Genomic DNA, 21,291 nt, shown 5'->3' on the forward strand with positions numbered 1-21,291 from the left:
AGTGCAACGAAGCCAGACATGGTCAGGGTCCCTCGCCTTATCAAAGGGAACGCTGCGACGCGTCCCCCCGTTTGTTTCGCGACTGCATCTCGCGGGGTAAAAAGAAAAAAAATAAACAAAGAGAGAGAGAAAAGAAAAAAGGAAGGAAGAGAGAGAAAACGAACGAGAGGAGAGAGTGAAGAGTGCACGCTCGAAGCGGAGAATAAAAGATCGGAGGTACCGAGAAAAGTGAGGAGGATAGACAAAGAAATGTACGCGAAGAGAAGGAGCGCGTAACTCGAGTACCGCGAGGAGGGAGTGAGCTCAGGATTGGAAGGGGAGATGAACGCTGTTAGCTGAGGTATCGGGCAAGGACGGTAAAATATTAAAGTCAGTACTATAAGAGCCGAGTGTCTTCGTGGTTCGTGCGTAATTTCATTTTGTTCGAGGTGTTCGGCGATAGCGGGCGACGATATCGAGGGCCGCCCCGTCGATTCGACCGTTCGAAAATCTCGTCGTTTTCCTTCGCCCGGCCGCATCGTCCGAGCGCGCAACAAAAATCCGTTCAAATACCTGGCGTGAACATGTGAAATATAACTGAGAGCCACTGACGATGGTAACGGTAGCACGATAATTGGCTACTTATAACGCGAGCCGGGAGGACCACAGAGCGGTGAAACACGTGAGTATTTCCCGCTCCGAAATCGAACGATAAACCGCAGCGGCGAAACCCCCGCCGATGTCGCTCTTCCGAAATTTTTTCCGCCCGACTCCACCGCCGGGGTCGGACGTTCGAAACGGTGAGAAAGAAATGACGAATGAATGAAAGTAATTAGCGCTGCAGACACCGGGCAAACAATAAAGTCGAAGGTCTTTGCGGCGAGACGCTGAATTATTATTGCGCCGGTAAAACGCTCGCGCATCGAAGGACACATTTTTCAAGAGCTGATTTCGTGTGAACGTAAGTCGGCGGCCGGAATGCAGATCTAGCGATTAATTTTTTGTACGCGGTATCTCCACAGTTTCGAGGGGAAACAGTGAGAGACACCGAAGACGTATAAGAGAGCAACTTATTTCGACCGCCTACGCTCTATATCTACGGTTACATGACTAGCTAAGGTGTGTAAAGAGCAAAGGCACACCTGCGACGTTTATACATCCGTAGACATTATGTTATATGTATTTATTACGTTAGTCGGCCGCAGCTAAATCGCCGCAAAACCGTAGGCCCCCGTGTAACTGTGCGTATAGACGAAGCTGGTTTAGATAACTCGAAGCGATAGAATGTCCCATTGAATTCGTAGCCACAATGAGAGGAGTAATAAAGGAGAAAAAAAAAAAAAAAAACAGAAATGACGATGATAATCACGTCGACTGTTGCGGCGATTGTTGAGCCGGTAGAATCGGAAAAAAACACACGCAGATGTATATCCGTACGTGTAACGAACTTTTATGATTCACATCGGTTAATATCGCTTTATAGGAATATAGCGGTAGTATAAACGTGAGAGTGTACGCGCTCGTATAATACCCATTTGTGCGTCGTAAAAATAACAAAACAAGCATACAATGGCCGAATCGCACGGTAAGTATTGGGTAATTCTACCGATATATATACCATTTGACATTTTCTCCTTTTCACTTTCGTCGATTATTCCGTTAATGCCTCTAATTGCGAGTTACGTAGGTCCGAAGGCGGCGCGGCGAATATAATAATTGCCGCGAGTTTTCCGAACCTCTGGGGCGACGGTCCTCAATTAATTATTATCCATCGCGACGAACCTCGGGCATCGGGGGCCCTCCGAGCCTCCGGAGGAACGAATTCAATTGCCGAAGACCGGAATCATCAATTAATCTCGTTGATCGGAGCCCAAATCGCTCGGACCCTTGTCCATATTTTTCAATCCTCACGACGCGTACGGCCAGCCTCTCGCGATACGACCGATGCAACCCAACGGTCGTTTCCTCTCACTCGTCTCCGTTCATTCATACGATTACACGAGTGTCTCAGATAAAAAACAAATAGGCGAGCGTTTCGAATGTTTAATCGATATGGTTGCACCCGGTCGCGATATCTTATCGAAATGTTTCGCGTCTGCGGCGACGGTGTATGAGCTCAACGACGCGGCACCCGATTAGTAATTATTAATCGCAGCAGGATTCGAGTGTCGAATGATTAAACTGTATCACCTTCGGCGATAAGCCGTTGCCCGCACGATCGGACGTTATTAATTAATCCCTCTACCGTGACGAGAAAGGGCTGGCTTATCCGCCAACGCCCTGATCTATAAATAGATTTGACTACGTAAATTGGAAAAAAAAGGATTGGCCTGATAAGGATCGTCAAGGTTTTGCTTTAGATTTTTTCCGCCTTTATTTCATTTTATTTGATTTTTTTTTATTTTTTGCTCTCCAATTGCGCGTGGATCCGGCAATTGAGGCTGCTTACTTTTATCTAATTAATTGCAGCTGCACTTATCCGACCACGGCGGAAGATAAAAGACGATCCGACGAGCCGTCCGAGCAGTAATGACCACGGCAAGAACTACGGTTCCTTATTTTTTTCTTTTTTTTTTTTTCATTTATTTATTTGTTCTCTCGGCGCTTCTCCTCGGATTATAAACGCGTCGCAGGTGCTGCAGCTGGACGAAGAACAGCTTGCAATCTGCGAAAACCGGAAACGTCGTCCTAGAGTAAATGAAAAAAGTGAATCGACTGAAGAGAAAAAAAGAAAAAAAGGATCACGAGAAAATTGGTAGAGTAATTTGAAGAAATCCGAGAGTTTACTTTTGCGTATCGCTGTGATTTTTATTCCCTTTCAATTTTATACCGCGAAGTCAAAATGGGTTACAATATGAGATCGTTCATCTCGATCGTTTGGCTCACGTTTTACTTTCGATCGGCTCATTTCACTCGACTCGCTAATTAAAATACGCCAAGAAAGCTTAAATATTTAACGCCTTTCCGCGGTTGCGGCTGGTCTTGGTATATTCATACATAACGTTATTAGACATTAAGTAGATGCGGGGTACGGATCATCAACTTTTCTGATTGCTCTTCGGCATCTCTGACAGTTAATTCGTATACTTTCACTGTAATAAACGGGCTTCCCGACTCGCAGTCTTTCCTTTGTTCTTAAAAGAAGCGCGACTGTCGTCGCTCGTTCCTCAGCATCCCGCATCTGACAGAAAGTGCCGCATCTGCAGTGCATCCGGAACTGCACCGCGTGTCGCACGCCTGAGAATTATGAGAGAGTAATAGGCGGAGTGGAGAAGAAAAAAAACAAATTGAACAGACGCGAGAATCTCGCGACATTAAATTTTTCCTTCCAATCGGTATTTGAAAGCTAACGAGACGAAAGAGTGAAAAAGTAAAAATACTGTAACCATACCGGAGCCAATAATCTGTGAAGTTAGCGTTCGGCTCTGAATCACTTTTGATATGGTTAACGTTGACTTTCATCGCGGTAGCGTTATAATTATGCAAAAGTTAACAAAGAGAGTTCAATTACGCGGCTAAATACCTTAATAATGAATAAAAAAAATTTCGCTGCGCATTGTACGGTTCGCTCTTCGAGGCTGTCCCGGTTGAATCGAATCGATTCGTTTCGAAGAATCGATCGCGGAGCGCCGATTTATTCGTACCGACTACAGTTTTCACCAATTTCACGATCAGAAGATTCCGCCAGTCACGGCGACAAATTTTTTTTCCAAATAATTTCGAACCGATCCGCTGAAGAAAATAGATACTCGGTCACGAGAACGATCGTTCGACGTACTCGCCGCGGGGGTGGTACCAAAGCAACGCCCAATTATCCAAATTGTAGTTTTCTAATTGAAGATAGCTTTTTGCTTGTCTCGCGAATAGTTTCTATTTTTGTTGACGAATACCGAAGCCACCGGGTAAGTCGTCGGAACCGCTGAGTGAGAAACGGGGAAACGTCAACGGGGGGTGACGGGAGACTTTGAGAAAGGCGCGTGTTAATGTAATGGCCACATAGAAGTCGCTATTTTCACGAGAAAATCATCTAGCGTTTGTCAGCGGGAGGCTCGCTGGCGAGTCCTAGGTATAGTTGGATAGACGGTGGATACAAAGAAATACGGAGTCAGTAGGCATGAAACAATCGGGAGGCGTAAACCCGTGCAATTTCCAAGATCGCGATGCAGCCGGCGTCGCGCTGTCACCGTTGTCTCCGTTTTTTAAAATCCACGATATCTCCCCCTGCTAACGTCCCGCCCAGAACTTTGAGGAAGAGAAATTTCAATCGGCAACACGGCTGCAGCGGCGTCTCCTCGTTCTGCCCGGCGACCTCTTATTGTCAGCCGGCAGGTAGTTGCGCAACAATTAAATTATTCCCTAATGAGTTAGTCGGAAAAAGTGCTATTTTCTATTCGCTATTTTCTTTCTGCTACAGTCTCGACCGGGGCACGTGTTTTCTCCTAATCCTTACGAGTGTTATAATCGGGGGGAAAAAAAAATATCTTACGTTTGTTAGTAGAAATCTAGGCACCTCGAGTCATATAATTAGAAGAGATCGCGACACTTCCGGTCGGCCGGTGGTCTGTACGCGCACGATACACCACTTCCCGTTCGCTCTGCATCCTGCGACATTTCCACGGAGTAATGAATCGTACATTACTCGATCATTGCGCAATTAATATGCCTCTTGCGGCCGTTTTTTCATTTTTTTCTTCTTTTTTTTTTTTCTTCTTTATTACCGGAAAGACAATAGCAGCTTGCGTTACACACGCGGCGAGATCCTTCCACGGTGAGTAAAGAATCGAAGAGAAATGTTAACAGCTTGGCCTCACACGCGTGCAGACTGAAATGAGTAGGAGCGGAATCTCATTGTCGGACCGATCCTCCGATCGAACGACGGACTACGGAATCGTGGGATATACCGCGCGAGTTTTCGCCGCCGTGTGTATAACAGGGCATAAAATAATCCCGCAACAACGAGCGTATACGCAACAGTCGATTAGCATACAATAAAGCACGCATCGAGGATTATTAGATTCCCACAATAATCCCAACTCGCAATTGGATCTGACGTGAAAAAAATTTCAACACGACGTAAAAGTAATCGCGCGGAGTCGTTCGCGCCGCGTTCGGATGGAGAAACTTTTTCGAAACGAAAATCGACGCGGTTTCGGGGGTCCGGCGTCTCGACGGCCGACACAATTTTAACAGATAATTAGACCTACTACGGTCAAATGAGATGTTGGCAGGTGCACCGCAAAACCGAGAGAAACGGAGACGCGCGGCGCGGGTCCCTCGATACAATCTGCTTTCTCGATTAACGCAGCCGACCCGCGGTTGATGGACGTAATTAATAAAAAGTAACGCAAACCTGGTTGTGTTTTATACGCTCGTTAACGAACTTACTTTGCGAACTGGGTACGCGCGGGTATACGGTGCGCTTATAATTTATCGGTTCTTAGCATCGCGAGATGCATCAGAAATTCGATTAGCTATTTCTGTTAATTCCCGGATGACGGATTGCCGGAGTGTGACGCAAGCTGACCTAGGTATTCGCGGTGCCGGTTGCACCGATCGAATGTGTCGTCCGTAGAAGATGCGTACCTCGTGTACACACGGAAACCGGTATATAACTGACGATAACTATACACACAAGTCTGCGAGTGAGGAATAATTACCGATACCACGTTCGGCAAACTGGCGTCTGATATCGAACGGATAAAATCCATCAACACGAAAAGCCACTCACTCAAAAGCCCGGAAATCGTCGTTAATTTATGCTCACACGATCAGGCACGCTTCTTGCCACTCTTGGTTTTCTTCTTCTTTCTTTTTTCTTTTTTTACTTGTTTTTCGTTCCCCCTGATTTATGCAGTCCATCTATTTTATACCTTGTCATTGAGTTCATTTACGGTGGCAGAGTTACGGTATAGGTGAATATTTACCGTTCGTGAGACGAGGGAATGAAATAAACGAAATAAAAAAATAAAATGAAAAAAAATGAAAAAAAATAAATCAACATATTTTTATCACATTATCTACGAACCTTACGGATAAGGAGGATCCGGCAGTGAAAACCGGATGGCCGATGCATACCGATGGTAAAAGGATACCCGAATACATCTACATATATATGTATACGTATCGAGAACGTGAAGAGAACGATGCGATGCAACTTGTTTGATACACGAATTTTGTACTCCGGTCACGTATCCGTTCGCTTGCGTGCTTCGAACGAAAAAAAAAATAAATATAACAAGGAGAAACTATAGCGCACGTGAAACTTGATCGGAAATGAATTACTCTATACCTCGGAGTGTACGACGTGTACTTTTATTCGATAAAACTAGCTCGCGTCACCCGCGATCGACGTAGTTAATTTTTCCCTTTTTTTTAGTTCAGAAGTTTCGATTGGAAAACTATTCGAGTCGACGAAATAGTTTTTTTATTTTTTCTTTCTCTTTTGGACTCGCGCCTGCAGCGGAGGTTGACGATATTTTTCTAATCCTGTGGACGGAAGATAACGAAACAGAACTCGAGAGATTTGGATTTGCATAATTTTTATAAATCGATGAAATTATATTTATATACAGGGAAATTATCGACCAGTTATGGACGATCAGCGTGCGAGCTTTGGTGTTATTTGCCTATGCGTCATCCGCATGATCTCAGGTCTCGACTTTATTGATGAAATATTTAACCAGGTATGTCAGGTTACATCTGTAAATTTATTCAAACTCGAATGTGCAACAGCTACGGTCGTTCCTGCTATCGATTTTCGAGGTCTTCGATTCTTCGCGCATAATTAATTATGCATATCCGTACTAAATCATACAGCAGAGAGCGAGAAAAAAAAAAGACACGCATCCGTATACCGGTCCGATTCGTGAGCGGGCTCTATCTGTACTTTCGATCCTCATAGAATTTCATCGCTGAGAAATTAACAAACGTATCGAATAAAGAAGGTAAAAAATTTGGACAAGTCGATGAATAAACACCTAATATCTGACCTATGAGTCAGACGGAGCCGTCGGTCCACATCGCCGCTTTTAGGGTCAAGGCGTTCGCGAGTTTCGGTTTTCACTTTGATAAAATTTGTTCCACCTTCGACGCCCGACGCCCGTCAACGGGTAAAATTATAATTATCGGTCGTCGGGGTCCAAGGAACTGCGGGGGAATTCGAGAACCTGGAACCTGGAACCGTGAAGATGTGAGGAACAACTGTTACCCGGGTGACCGACCTCTGGCCCAGTTTTACGGAAGCGCAGAGCTCGTAACGACCGTCACAGAAATTCAAAGACTCGTCGAAACGTCTCCAAATCACACGTCCCAGTTCCCCCACGCGGTGACTCAAAACCGAGCTGACTGACATTCGCCCATAATTTCGTGATCCCGAGATCTCAGGTCATCGACTACTGATTTCGGATTCATTTATCGCCCGGTAATTACAGTAGTTAGCGATATTAATGGCCGGCTCAAAATCCGTTTCGGTTTTTTAATGGGGAAATTTTAACGGACTAGGACGTGATACTTGATACGCTCTTTGGGATTACACACGTGCGTTTACTAATTCGCTGTTTATCGCTCATTTTTTTTTTTTTTTCTCCTCTTCTCATTTCTTTAATATAATTTCGTGAAATGCTTTTTACCTCCGAGTTATTAAAGAGCTACTTCTTCGACCGAGTATATTCACGGGATCGTGACATCGATCGGCCTCTGAATTCCCTCGCCTGGTGTACGAAGTGAAATTTTAAAAAAGGCTTTATTACTTTGCCCCAAAGTAAAGATTAGCGGCGGCGCAATTATTCCACAGAGCGGACCAAAAAGTCCCCCGTGAAACCGAAGAGGAAATCGACCGATCGGATCCGCGGCCGGTCGGACATCCCGCAAATTTTGATCTCGCGGTTCGGAACGAAGCTTTTTCTTTTTTCTTTTCTTCTGTTTTGATGCAAATGATAAACGACGGCGACGAATAAATCGCTGACGTGAATTTCCACGATTCTCTATGTTATTTACTACACAATACGCAGGTACGGCAAACGAACGCACTTAGGTACGCATCGTACCGTTACCACGTCACGGTGAGAAGAGTTTAACACACCGTAACCTTCGGATCGTTTGTTTGATCGTACTCGATCTCATTGTTATCGTGGATTCGGCAGTGAGACGGGTACGTTGCGGTTCTCCAAAGGAGGAGGAGGAGGAGATCGATGAAGAATAAGGAGGAAAAAAAAGAGGACGGCCGACAGAGGAATCTGTAGGAATACGCTCAACGTTCATGCAAAACGACGCGCTGGCGTCACGGACACGTTGTACATCGTATATATCTGTCTCTATGGTTTCACAGTAGCGGGAAACTATAATTCCGGAAATAGACCGGAAATACCGAGATAGGTTGGCACTCCCATGAAAAGCCGTTCGTTGTTGTTACAATCGTTAGAGAACATTCAATTTGCATGAATAAATTTCTACACCGGTATTATATGGTATAATGAATTCTAGATGAAATTTTCAAACCGAAGAATTCTACCTCGTCGTACCTATGTACCTAAATAAGAGCGACTATAGCGTAGACCGTTTGTACGCGGGCGAGCTACAAGTACGTTACGAAATAGTTACAACATCGTATTCAATTATAATTATTCCATTATTATAAATATTTTTCTCTCGTTTTTTTTTTTCAAATAATAACTATCTGAGAAATAACGAACAGAGTATAACGCGGTTCAATGCGCAGCTAAGTTAAGACTCTAATTAGCGGTGAATAAATGAATAAACGTTGATGGGAAGAGGGATTAGGAGCGTTGAGACAACGATCTGGTGTGGGCCAGGACCGATGCTCCCGATGCGAAATAGCGAGTAAGAATATTCGAGTTGAATCGATCGAGTTAACCCGAGAGTGGCGAGGATAATTTTCCGTGCGATAAGCTTACGATACAGGAATAGGTAGGGGAGAAAAGTTGGCCAAGGATTGCCCCGTCGATGGACAATTCGTTTTTCAACTAGGACTGACTGCTGACCGCCGTGGGTAATACTTATCGTCACCGAGTTCGAACAATAAGTCGGACAGTTCCTCGGCGACTTTAAGCCAATTTTCTCAACGGGCTTCGTGCTCTAATACTCAAAGCGACACGTGATCCGAAGTCGATATTCACCTACCGCTGTCCATTGCCACGCGTGTGAATTACAACGACGACTCGTAATAAAATAAATACGTTCAACCTCGATACGCGATAGAAAAAATAAAAGAAAGAACAGAACTCGGGATCCCGAATGCTTGGAAAATCTAAAACGCGACGTCGGATAGCGTCACCTGGAAGTCCGCGCGACGGTGCGGGAGGGACGCACGAGCGTGTTCAACTTTTCGGATTACGGATCGGAAATTATCCGGCCACTCGTGCGGAAAACGAACGCTTGTTATCGTCGCGATGTTGAAGTGCGGTCGATCGTGCCCATGGGAAATCTGCAGCGCGTATCGAGGTACCGCCCGCCCGATATGCTCGACACGATAAATTGTACCGTAATGGTAAACGGATGGAGCGGAGCCTTGAAATTTGCCGTAACGCGAAGTCCTTCATTAAGAAAACTTGCAATTTATTCGGAAACCTTGTTACGTCGTCGGACATGACGCGAGGCGGATAGAGAGAAGAGAAGAGAACGCACGAGCAGATCCAACGCGGTTTGGATTATCGCGAACTCGGCATCTCTCTGATATCCTCCTCCCCTCCGGTTGTTATTTTATACCTGTTGACGGCTATATTCAGTCCATGAAAAATTAGACTTACTTAACGATCGGCCAACGTGTACAACCGTGTACACGTATACGCACAAAAGTAAGACGAATTTAACGAGCCGAGGAATAACTTTGCGAAAAATGAGAATATTTAGCATTCGTTGTTACGGGAAATGATTCGCGCCGTTGAAACTTTCTTCAAAGTTAAACAAGCCGCTGCAAAGAGGCGCAGGGCGAATAGACCTACGGAATTTTTTTCATCGCCAATCAGTCGCAAGCTCCTGTTTCATTCGTTTGTATTCGTCCGAATGTACCGTATCCCACGGGGTACGTGGAGCACCCTACGACAATAGGCGAGTCATCGATAAAACGTCCCTTTCAATCTAACATTTCGCTAGCGGACAGTCGACCTCGCTCGACCTGGTCACCGCGACTGGCTTCGCGATCGTTTTTAAGGCTTCCGTACTGTGGACAGTCAGTGGCGTCCGAACCGGTGGAGAAACGATCGACGTGAGAAACCTTTTCGAAAATCACATCGCTCGCGGTTCGCTCGACGAGTCGCACCAATGGCTACCACCCCCGGCTATAACTTCATCCCATTATCACTGAACAGATATCGGGTTAGCTGGGGTTCCGAAGGCGTCGCTTTACTGTTGGAACGTCCTTCCTCGGTGCACGGTGTCGGAGATGATTGTTTGAGCGAAAAAAAATAAATTCTAGTTCGGTGTCGCGGATACGAACATCTGATATATAATACCGCACCTGTGAGCCATTGGATCGTCGCACGAGATGGGAGACGTCATCGGTCAGTAATCCCCGCAGAATTTCAACGATAACGCGATAAGATATACGGAGCAGTAAACGCTCGTATCGTATACGACGGAAAATTGATTCATCGGTGATTCGCGCTGCCGCCAAAGTCCCCTGTTATAGTAGTAGTAGCGGTCGTAAGCGACGTCTCGTCGCTCCGCACGGGACGTTCCGATTCGGTAAAAATGTGAGTACGGATAATACGCGGTACGAATAAAAAATCGCTCGTAAAGCATTCGTCGATGCTTTCACTCGGCTGAAAAAAGGAGAAAAAGAAAAAAAAATAGGAGAAGAGAACGGGGATAGATAAGTAATGAATATAATCGTTGCGGCTACGATCCGGCGGGGATGTTATCGTCGACGCAACGTCTGCGTTTTTCACAAGCGGTCTGTCGCCGCGAGTTTGTTTTTTTTTTTTTCTATTTTTATTTTTTTTCCTTCTTTCGAAAGCGACGAACGCGCGTCGCGTACAGACGTCGAAAGCAGGATCTATCGACGGCCGCGGGGTGATCGCCGATAAGAGATGATCGGAGAATCGCGTCCGGTCGTTTCGATCGTTATCCGCGTCGCGCCATTGGGAAACAATTAGATTGTGGAAATTCCAGATTTCCGAATGACCGTAACTCGTTAGAACTTTGGCGAGCAACAAGTTGTTTGCTCGACCCACTCAGCAGGCGCAGAGCTAGAATAAATAAATCGCAAGTTCTCCTTGTGTTACGGAAACCCGAGTATCGAGTTCGGTATACGCGGTTAACCGACAACGCAAATACTAGACGTTGCTCAGAACTTCCAGAACGACCGTGTATCGGTGTGCGGGATCGATGGTGCGGGGGAATTTTTTTTGTTACTTTTCTCTTACCGTCTAAAGGGTCACCCAGCGCTACGCGTTTTGCCGTAGTTCCAGCAAATTCAGCGGTAACCTGACCAGATTCTAATCATTTTTCCAGAGATGACCGGCGGTGGGACCAGCATGGCGTATCACGGTCTCAGCCAGCATCTGGATTTCGATGCGATTCCAGATCCGGACGAGCGATTCGCCCTCCTGGAATTGATAGGGGAAGGTACGTACGGAGAAGTTTACTCGGCTCGAGACAAACAAACGGACACATTGGTAGCGGTGAAGATATTGGAAAACGTTGCCGACAACATCGAAGAAATCGAAGAAGAGTATCTCGTTCTGAGGGACCTCAGCTTGCACCCCAATATTCCTCTGTTTCATGGAATTTTTCTGAAAAAAGCTCCGGCTCAAGAGGAAGACCAGTTATGGTTCGTAATGGAGGTTCGTATATATCCCGATCGAGATCGCCGATTCGTGCTTTCCCGTGACTCCCGGTTACCCCCTTATTTCTTTTTTTTTTCTTCTACTCTTCGCGACAGTTGTGCACCGGCGGATCCGTAACGGATCTGGTACAGGGTTTGAAGAAGCGTGGAAAACGTCTGAGCAACGATCAAATTGCCTACATAATAAAAGAGACCGTCGAGGCGCTGATCTATCTTCACAGCAACCACTGCATGCACCGTGACGTGAAAGGGCACAATATCCTGCTCACCGAAGACGCTCGCGTCAAACTGGTGGACTTTGGCGTGTCGTCGCATCTCGCAGCCACTATGGCGAGACGGAACACCTCGGTGGGAACCCCGTATTGGATGGCGCCAGAGGTGAGAAAATTAATCGTCGGTTGACCGACCTTGCCAGAAACCGTTAACGAGGAATCCGGATATAATACGCGTTAGTTTTTCAACGCGATCGGATCCATCGATTTCGAAATCGATCGTTGATGTATTTTATGGAATTTCTCGCTCCAAGCGTGTAACAGTTTACGGTACTTACAAGTTCGTCACCCGTCGTTCGACGTCCTACGTCCGTTCATAAATAAATAACGCGCGATCGCTAACCTCGTTATTCATATGCACGTTCAGGTAATAGCTTGCGAGCAGCAGTTGGATTCGTCGTACGATTCGCGCTGCGACATTTGGTCAGTGGGGATCACGGCTATTGAGTTGGCCGACGGTGACCCTCCACTCTCCGAGCTCCATCCCATGAGAGCGCTCTTTCAAATACCTCGGAACCCGCCTCCCGGTTTGAAGAATCCGGACGCGTTCTGCTCCGACCTTTCAGACTTCATCGCCGAGTGTCTGGTAAAGGATCTCGAGCATCGCCCCTTCGCCAGCGAACTGGCCGAGCATCCGCTGTTGGTGAACGTCGCCGGAATAATCGACCAAGTACGCGAGGAACTGCGGGAAGAAATTGCCAGGCAAAGATCGGATGGCCGCGTCCACAGGCAACCGGAAGTCACTACGAAACACGGAAAACTGAAGACCGACCGTAAAGCGAGACCGGAAAAGATGTACGTCGACGATCTCGCCGCCCTCGATCTGCTCTCCGAGGACGGTATAGTGGAACAACTGCAAAATCGTTACGAACAGGCGCAGATCTACACGTACATCGGCGATATACTCGTCGCGGTGAACCCTTTCGCGAACCTCGGACTTTACACGGGAATGGTGAGTACTCGTGATTTTCATATTTCCGTGAAATCTAGTTCCGTAACGCGGTGGTCCTATCACGGAGATATTTGTCCGAAGGAGCAACGCCGGTACAAAGGACAAGCGAGGTCCGACAACCCACCCCATATTTTCGCCGTCGCCGACGCCGCTTACCAAGCTCTGCTGCATCAGCGTCAGAACCAAGCGATCGTCATCAGCGGTGAATCTGGTGCGGGAAAAACTGAGAGCGCCAATCTACTGCTCAAACAATTGGTTTATTTGAGCAAAGCACCGAATCGTAACTTGGAGGAGAGAATCCTACAGATCAATCCAATTATGGAGGCATTTGGCAACGCGACCACCGGGATTAACGCGAATTCTTCGAGATTCGGAAAGTATTTGGATCTCACCATGACCAAGGGTGGAAAAGTCACGGGGGCTAGGATCGCCGTCTACTTACTGGAACAGTCGAGAGTCGTCGCTCAGGCTGAGTAAGTTTTCGAAAGAGATCGCTCGAGCTGACGATCGGAGTTGTTGAAATTTTTTTATCGTGAGACAGTGCTCGACTTCGATACGATCTGTGATATGAATGTAGTGTTTTTTTCATCGCAGGGGTGAGAGAAACTTTCACGTATTTTACTACATGTACGACGGGCTGGAAGCCGACAGTCGTCTGAAGGAATTTTACCTGGACTCTGGTCTTCGTAAACGTCACAAGTACCTCGCCGATCACAGTCACACCTCGCAAACTCACATCGATAAGTTCCAACAGTTGAAAGGTGGCTTCAAGGTCCTCGGCTTCAGGGACGAGGAGGTTGACACCGTCTACGGCGTACTCGCTGCGATCTTACATCTGGGTGACATCGAATTCGCCGAAGTGGCCAGCGAAGATAACACCGATAACAAGAGCAGGGTCATCGATATGGCACCGTTGCACAGAGGTAAAGGTCACCCAAATCCAACAATCGACATTTCGACATTTTTGCCATATCGTTGAATGAATAAATTTCGATCCCTTTCGCAGTCTCCAGACTTCTCGGAGTCGAAGCCGGCGACCTTCTGGAAGCTCTGACATCCAACTCCGTAGTGACGAGGGGCGAAACGATAACCCGAAATAACACCGTGTCGGAAGCTAGCGCGGCGCGTGACGCTATGGCTAAGGGACTCTACGGTCGTCTTTTCGACTGGATGGTCAACCAAATAAATTGTCTGCTAAGTTTCGATCGCTCGAATTACGAGCCGTTGGCCATCGGCCTCCTCGATATATTCGGTTTCGAAAATTTTCCACGAAACTCTTTCGAACAACTGTGCATAAATGTTGCCAACGAACAGATTCAGTACTACTTCAACCAGCACATATTTACCTGGGAGCAGCAGGAGTACATGGCCGAGGGTATTCCCGTTGATCTGGTCGAATTCTCGGACAACAGACCCGTCCTCGACATGCTGCTCAGCAGACCCATCGGTCTCCTTGCTCTTCTGGACGAGGAGAGTCGATTCCCCAGAGCCACCGACAGGTCTTTAGTGGGTAAGTTGTACTCTTGAAGTGCGCTCTTCCTCGGTTACTGAACTTCGTTTTTTAACTTTTCAGAGAAGTTCCACAGTAACGTAAAGTCCAAGTTTTACGTGCGGCCGAAGTCCGATGCCATTTGTTTCGCCGTTCACCACTTCGCCGGCCGTGTCGTTTACCAGGCCGACGGTTTCCTGGAGAAGAACAGGAACTTCTTGCCACCCGAGGTCATCCAATTGGTCCGTCAGTCGCAGTTCGACATGGTGCGCTTCCTGTTCCAGTGCCCCATTACCAGGACCGGAAACCTCTACTCCGCGGTTCACGATACGGGATCCAGAAAGATGTCACACTCTCACCAGAGCACGAAGGTAAATTAGCGATAAGATGTGGTTTGCTGATGTTTTTTTTAATGGCGTCACCTAGGCTCTTTCGGCAGTGGCTTTTATTCTCCTTCGAACTCCGTCTCGTCGGCATGGGATCTCTGATTCTTCTCTCTTTTCTTCTGGTTCGTTTCGGTTTCCGTCTCGCTTTCAAGGCTTTCGTTGAGAAGAGAAAAAACAAAAACAAAGGAAATACTTTGACAAAAATTGTACTAACTTGTATTTTTCAAACGCCGAAAGGATCTTCCGGCGGTCCCACAAGCTCTAAAACTATTCCAGGAGCGGTACACCAGTCGGGGTTTGGCGTCGCAGTCCAGGGCGCAGCAAACGGTCGCCACATACTTCAGATTCTCGCTGATGGACCTTCTCCAGAAAATGGTTTCCGGGTCACCTCAATTCGTGCGCTGCATAAAACCGAACGATTCGAAGAGTCCGCGACTCTTCGATTCCGAGAAGGTCATCAAGCAGCTCAGATACACGGGGGTTTTGGAAACAATCAGGATACGACAGAATGGATTTTCTCACAGGATTCCGTTCAATGACTTCCTGAAACGGTGAGTCAGACGGTCAGTCCTTCATTTTTTCGCTTCTTCGATATTGGGAAGCGAAAATTAAAAATGTCCTCCGTGCGATTCTGTGACGCAGTTACTGTTTCCTGGCCTTTGGCTACGACGAGCGAGTAGTAGCGAACCGCGACAACTGTCGTCTTCTTCTGGTACGTTTGAAGATGGACGGTTGGGCGCTTGGGAAGACCAAGGTCTTTTTGAAGTACTATCACGTCGAGTTCCTTTCCAAGATGTACGAGGAACAGCTGAAGAAGATAATAATGGTCCAGGCCTGCGTTCGACGGTGGCTAGCGAAAATACGCTACAGAAAACAGAAGTGGCAATTCGCGGTATCCATCGTAACGCTGCAGAGACACATCAGAGGATGGCTCGCCAGAAAGCACCTGGAAGAACAAGCCGAAAAATTGAGGGCTGAGGAGGAGGCGCTCGCACTCGAAAAAGCTCGAGGTAGACTCAACGTCTCGACGACGTAACTAGCGGCCAACTGATTCGAAAAATATCATTTCAGAGAACGAACAAAAGGCGGGAATGAATTGGTTCAAGGCTAAACTACTCCGCAGCATGACGCAGGAACAGATAGATGTGACGACGGTGAACGAGTTGGACAAGGGGAAGGAAAATTTGGACCAGGACACGGCGGCAGTAATTATTCAAAGTCGTGAGTATCGCCGGCTATTCACGGAATCTGCGATTATTCGCGCGATGAGGGAAATTAATTATTTATCGGGTGTACGTCCCTCCCGTCATAGACTTCAGAGGATTCACCATCCGACGACGATTCGGGTACGAACTCGAAGAAAGATTCAAATCGATTTTGAACAACTACGACAACAAGCAAGACGGACATCAGGCTCTGCTCAGAGAAGGCTTGAGGAACCAAGATGCCGCGTTCATCGTTCAAAGATGGTTCAGAAAGGAGGAAATCGTTAAGAAAAAGAAACCCGTTCAAGCACCACGAGACCCCGTTCATTCTAAACTGAGACAAGCCGATCTCATTGCGTTTTCGCAGAACGTGAGTTTCTTCATTTCATTGACGAACCGTTTTTTTTTTTTTTGTTATTTTCGAGATTCAAACGCTGGAATTTTCAATTTCTCAGGTGCATATGAAAAATCAAGATGTGCACAAGAACTTACGTAGGAACAAGCCGGGCATCCGATTGAACGACGTAGAAGAACCTCCGCCGGATTACACGCGTCCCGAGGGCTTCGACATGGTCCGTAAGGTGTTGGAATACCGTAACGGAACTCCGTCGGACGCCGAAGCGACGGCGAAGTACTACAAGGATCTGAAGGAGGAAATGAGCAGGTAAATATTGATGGCGCGTTGAAGATTTACCAGTTCGATGAGGTGGGGGGGGTATAAATTTACGATAGGATGTGTTTGATGATGAAACTTTTTCCGATAATTTTGACGCTCGCATCGAAAGTGGTTCGGAATTCGAAGACGACGAAGTTGGCTGGGACTCACCGTTGATACAGCTAGAAAATGACCTCCATCCCTCCTCGAGGTACTTCGATATCACGTCTTTTGATTTAATCTTTGATAACCATACCTCGTTGCGATCGTGTAGCATCACCGTCGACGCAGTGTACGTTGGCTCTGATCCCGTGATCCTCACTTCCCTAATTTGAATCAGCTTTTTTGACGTTTATCCGTAGTTCGTTATCGCTATTTGGTTTATTCGAAATCCTACTACCGAAAATAGTTCTACGCCGTTGTTTGAATCAGCCGAACTTTACTGAATTGACGCAGCGATCACACCTACCGTGAAAGTTCGCTCTAATCCCTGCTCGATCGAAATTCGTGGTATAGTATAAGTAAGAATGGGTAATGATCTGACAATAAGCGAATAATCGTCTTAAGCAAGGCAAATACGAGTTGTATTATGAACTAACAGCGCACGCACGCACGACATCGATGGAGGATTAACTTGAAATTTTGTTTGGGTCCAGTCGAAATATTCGAGTTTCTCAATTCACCAGCGAACTCGAGCTTAGCTGGAGTCAGCGTAGCCAGCAGCGTAGCGCTTTGTTGTGAGACGTCACCTTCGGGGCTCAGCAGAGGTGACGCCCGACAACAAAGCGCTACGCTGCTGGCGACGCTGACTCCAGCTAAGCTCGGGTTTGCTGGAGAATTGAGAAATTCGAATATTTCGCTCCATGCATGGATGCGACGAAGCAAAGTGGGTCTACGACTAAAACCAATCGATACGTCTTATAATTTTTCTGCTCCCAACAGCGAATAATTGATGATTACTCGATCGATTGCATGAGAAGATGATTTTGGCTTTCAGATTTGGTTTCCTGAGCTGATTATATGTGAGAGTGCTCTTGAAGGACCAAAAAAAAATTCGATTTTCGAGCCAAGAGTAAAGTAGTTCAAAAATTGATTGTATTACACTTTTCTGACGTATTTTGACCTCAGGAATCCAAATCTAAAAGAAAAATTAATCTATCTCTAAAATTGACCGAGTTATCGCCAATTTTCAGCTTTTTGGGGTCAAAAATAAAAAATTGATTTTTTAAACTATCTTAATGTAATTTGAGCTCAGAAATCCGAATCCAAAAGAAAAATTGGTCTATCTTGAAGAATGACCGAGTTATCCCCATTTTTAGGCATTTTTTGGTACAAATTTGAGGATATCTCGAAGGGAAAAAATCGTAGCTCAATTTGGACAACGGATTCGTGTTCCTGAGGTCAAAATACATAAGAAAAGTGCCATACGATCAATTTTAAAAAATAAAAATTTTTGGCTAAAATTTGAGATTTTTCCAAGGGGTACCCCTTACGATTTTTTCAAATTTTGGACAAAAATTTTTATTTTTTAAAATTGATCGTATGGCACTTTTCCTATGTATTTTGACCTCAGGAACACGAATCTGAAAGCCAAATTGAGCTACGATTTTTTCCCTTCGAGATATCCTCAAATTTGTGCCAAAAAATGCGAAAAAATTAGGATAACTCGGTCATTCTTCAAGATAGACCAATTTTTCTTTTGGATTCGGATTTCTGAGCTCAAATTACATTAAGATAGTTTAAAAAATCAATTTTTTATTTTTGACCCCAAAAAGCTGAAAATTGGTGATAACTCGGTCAATTTTAGAGATAGATTAATTTTTCTTTTAGATTTGGATTCCAGAGGTCAAAATACGTCAGAAAAGTGCCATACGATTAATCCTAAAGAATCAAAATTTTTGGCCAAAATTTGATGAAATCCAAAGGGGAACCCCTTGAATTTTTGTCAATTGTGAGGCCAAAAATGTAAATTTTTTTTTTTTTTGTGTTATATTCTCGTATATTTTCACCTCAGGAATCCGAACTTAAAGCCAAATTGATCCATCTATAAAATTAAAAAAGTTATCGTCCATTTTTAACTTTTCGGAGTATCAACATTAAGATAATTCGAATAACTGGAAAGAAAAAGACTAAAAAAAAAATCCCATAATCAGAATTGCTGATTCTGCAGCCGATTAATGAACGCTGCATAAATCTACGACACTTTCGGCTGATTCATATCGAAAGCGCAGATTTGTCATCTGTAAATCATATGTGATCCTCGTTGGCTAGGCCCTTGAACAGTATGAGACACTCTACGATCCTTTCCTGGCTAGCCATTAATCCACGAAGTCAGTAGAAAACTCAGTCGTCGTTTACCTCGTTTGACGAATCGAACTGATTAATTGCCACAGGACGCGCACCAGTCAGGTTCTCGAGGTCGATGCGGAACGGAGAGAACGCCTGATGGCTCAGGGCGATTACGCTCTCGCCCCCGAGCAGCATCTCTCGGACATTTGGCACAAGGCGTTGAGGAATCCCTCCGAATCTCAGACGGGCGAAAAACAGATCAGGTCTAGAAAAAAAACTCTTCAAGTATCACGATGATGAAAAAAAAAAAAATTATTTGCTCTCAAAGAACGTACAATATCTCCTCTCCGCAATGCTCGTTAATAATTTATAAATTTTTCTCTTGTTTGCTTCTTTACTCTCCACAACGCATAGGGGTATCATGGGAAACTTTCAGGTAAAAAATCGTCGTACATGCGACAAATTAATCACCGACGTAGGAAAAATTAGAGAATTCTACGTGCTCGTGATTAACTCGATTCTTCTTCTCCTCCTCCTTCTTATTTTCAAATTCTATTCACGGTTCGTTTCCTCCGCAGTACAAAGACTAACGGATTATATAACCACAACCTGCGGCCCTCTCCGATCAACTGGAACCCGCAGCAAAAGCATGTCAGCAATTTACCCAACGTCCCTCCACGTCTCAACGATTCAGTTGGCTTACGGTATAACAGCGGAGTCCCGGGCGGCAGTCACTTCGTCAACCAGCGTCATCTGGAAGCAATGAGTCTCGCGGCGCGGATGAATAACCCGAGTCAGGTGAACGCACCGAGGATAAACGGAGCCCGCAACGGTATCGGAAACGGTCAGAAGAGCAGGCAGATCACGGGGCAGCACGTAATCGTCCAGGGGAACGGGTTGCACCGCGAACAAAAATCGGCGGTTCCGGTGCCGCGAGGAAAAATCCCGTACGATTCGTCGCCGGAAATGCGGGGCCTACTGAGGCCGACGAACGTGCAGGTGCGCGTGGCTGCGACGAAGAACGATTACCACGCGGAAGATACGAGCGGACCCTACAATTTCCGCCAGTTACTGAGACCCGCCGAATATCTGCCGACCGAATCCCTGAGAAAACGTAAAGGCGGCTTATCGTCCGTAAACCCACTTTACATTCACCAACAACCCGCTCTGGCTGAAAAGAACGTTAAAAGAAGAGCGCCCCTCGCTCCGAACATGAACCAACGGAGCGCTAACGTCAAGTGAATGTGGTACGGAGATGTTCCGATTGGAATCGGATGATTTTAGGCCGTTGAAATTTTCAAGTTTTCAGGAATTTCGGGACACCGGTGTCTCGGTTTCAGCCCTGTTTTCCCGTTCGAACCCACTGTAGGATTTTAAAGGTCGTTTTCTCTTTCCCGTATAATTTTTCAACCATCTTTGGTTCTCAGGTGCCTCGCTCGATTACACTTGAAAAGAATTATTTAATCAATCAGCGAACCAGAGAGCCGATGAGGTCTCAGATCAAGATAAATGACGGGGAAGAGGGATATTCACTTTATAATTCCGAACCTCTCAATTAGCCGGAGATAAAAAATTATGAATTCATTTACGGAATATACAAGCGTTATTTAGAACTAGTCATTTTTCCAGCTTTATTTAAGATATAACGTTATAGCCAGATTGACACTATATATATATATATATATAATATTCGAATAGATTTTTAAGTTATTCAGTTGTTAGATTAATTACTACTAATTCATTATCGTTGTTGTTGTTGCTATGTTGTTGTTATAATTGTATGTACGAAAAAGTGACCATTTTCTTCATTCCGCAACGTTGATGTATACCTTTATAATTTAGCCGCGGTCCCGTTACCCGGATGTTGTACCAAAAAAAAAAAAAACAAAAAAAAAAAAAAAGAATTACTCGTTGCATTTAAAGTATAGAAATCATGCGTGACATGGACCAGAGGCGCTCGATTAAGATAATAGCACGATGCCAGCTCTGCTCTCGGAGCATCGTTGCAAGAATTAATATCGCTATTATGATTAGCACTGCTATCGTTAGTGTTGTACGGCAATTCATAGATTACGATTGTTACGATGTCATTTCAAAGAAATTTCGACCTCGACCGAGCGTCCAACGTAAGAATTCTCAGAGGTCGCGATTCAGGGGTAGACACGATCGGCACAGTTTCTTTCTTTCTCCCTCAATCCTATCTCTGAAATTGTACGACGTGATACCAAATAAACATTAAAATGATGATAAAACCATGCTCT

General features: G+C 45.5%; 1 protein-coding gene across 8 annotated transcripts; it reads left to right on the plus strand.

The window, feature by feature from the left end:
• The first annotated feature begins 363 nt into the window (after positions 1 to 363).
• Positions 364 to 21,277, plus strand: LOC105686393 (myosin-IIIb-like). 8 transcript variants are annotated; one of them, XM_012401189.3, is made up of 17 exons: positions 10,333 to 10,496; positions 11,449 to 11,780; positions 11,879 to 12,160; positions 12,422 to 13,006; positions 13,088 to 13,479; positions 13,601 to 13,929; positions 14,013 to 14,516; positions 14,580 to 14,866; positions 15,119 to 15,432; positions 15,524 to 15,891; positions 15,953 to 16,102; positions 16,194 to 16,456; positions 16,542 to 16,750; positions 16,872 to 16,952; positions 19,135 to 19,293; positions 19,445 to 19,466; positions 19,609 to 19,844. In XM_012401189.3, exons 1-17 carry the CDS (start codon positions 10,481 to 10,483, stop codon positions 19,618 to 19,620), a joined length of 4,305 nt encoding a protein of 1,434 aa, XP_012256612.1. In that variant the 5' UTR covers positions 10,333 to 10,480; the 3' UTR covers positions 19,621 to 19,844. The 8 variants fall into 8 exon arrangements, with proteins under 8 accessions (XP_012256582.2, XP_048510691.1, XP_048510693.1 ...); XM_048654736.1 differs by lacking the exons at positions 19,445 to 19,466; positions 19,609 to 19,844 and having other exon boundaries at positions 10,331 to 10,496; positions 16,856 to 16,952; positions 19,135 to 19,272; XM_012401159.3 differs by lacking the exons at positions 10,333 to 10,496; positions 16,872 to 16,952; positions 19,135 to 19,293; positions 19,445 to 19,466 and adding an exon at positions 364 to 661 and having other exon boundaries at positions 19,609 to 21,277.
• Positions 21,278 to 21,291: the final 14 nt, after the last annotated feature.

This window comes from Athalia rosae, chromosome 4, assembly GCF_917208135.1.
Source record: "Athalia rosae chromosome 4, iyAthRosa1.1, whole genome shotgun sequence".
Classification (NCBI taxonomy): Eukaryota; Metazoa; Arthropoda; class Insecta; order Hymenoptera; family Athaliidae; genus Athalia; species Athalia rosae.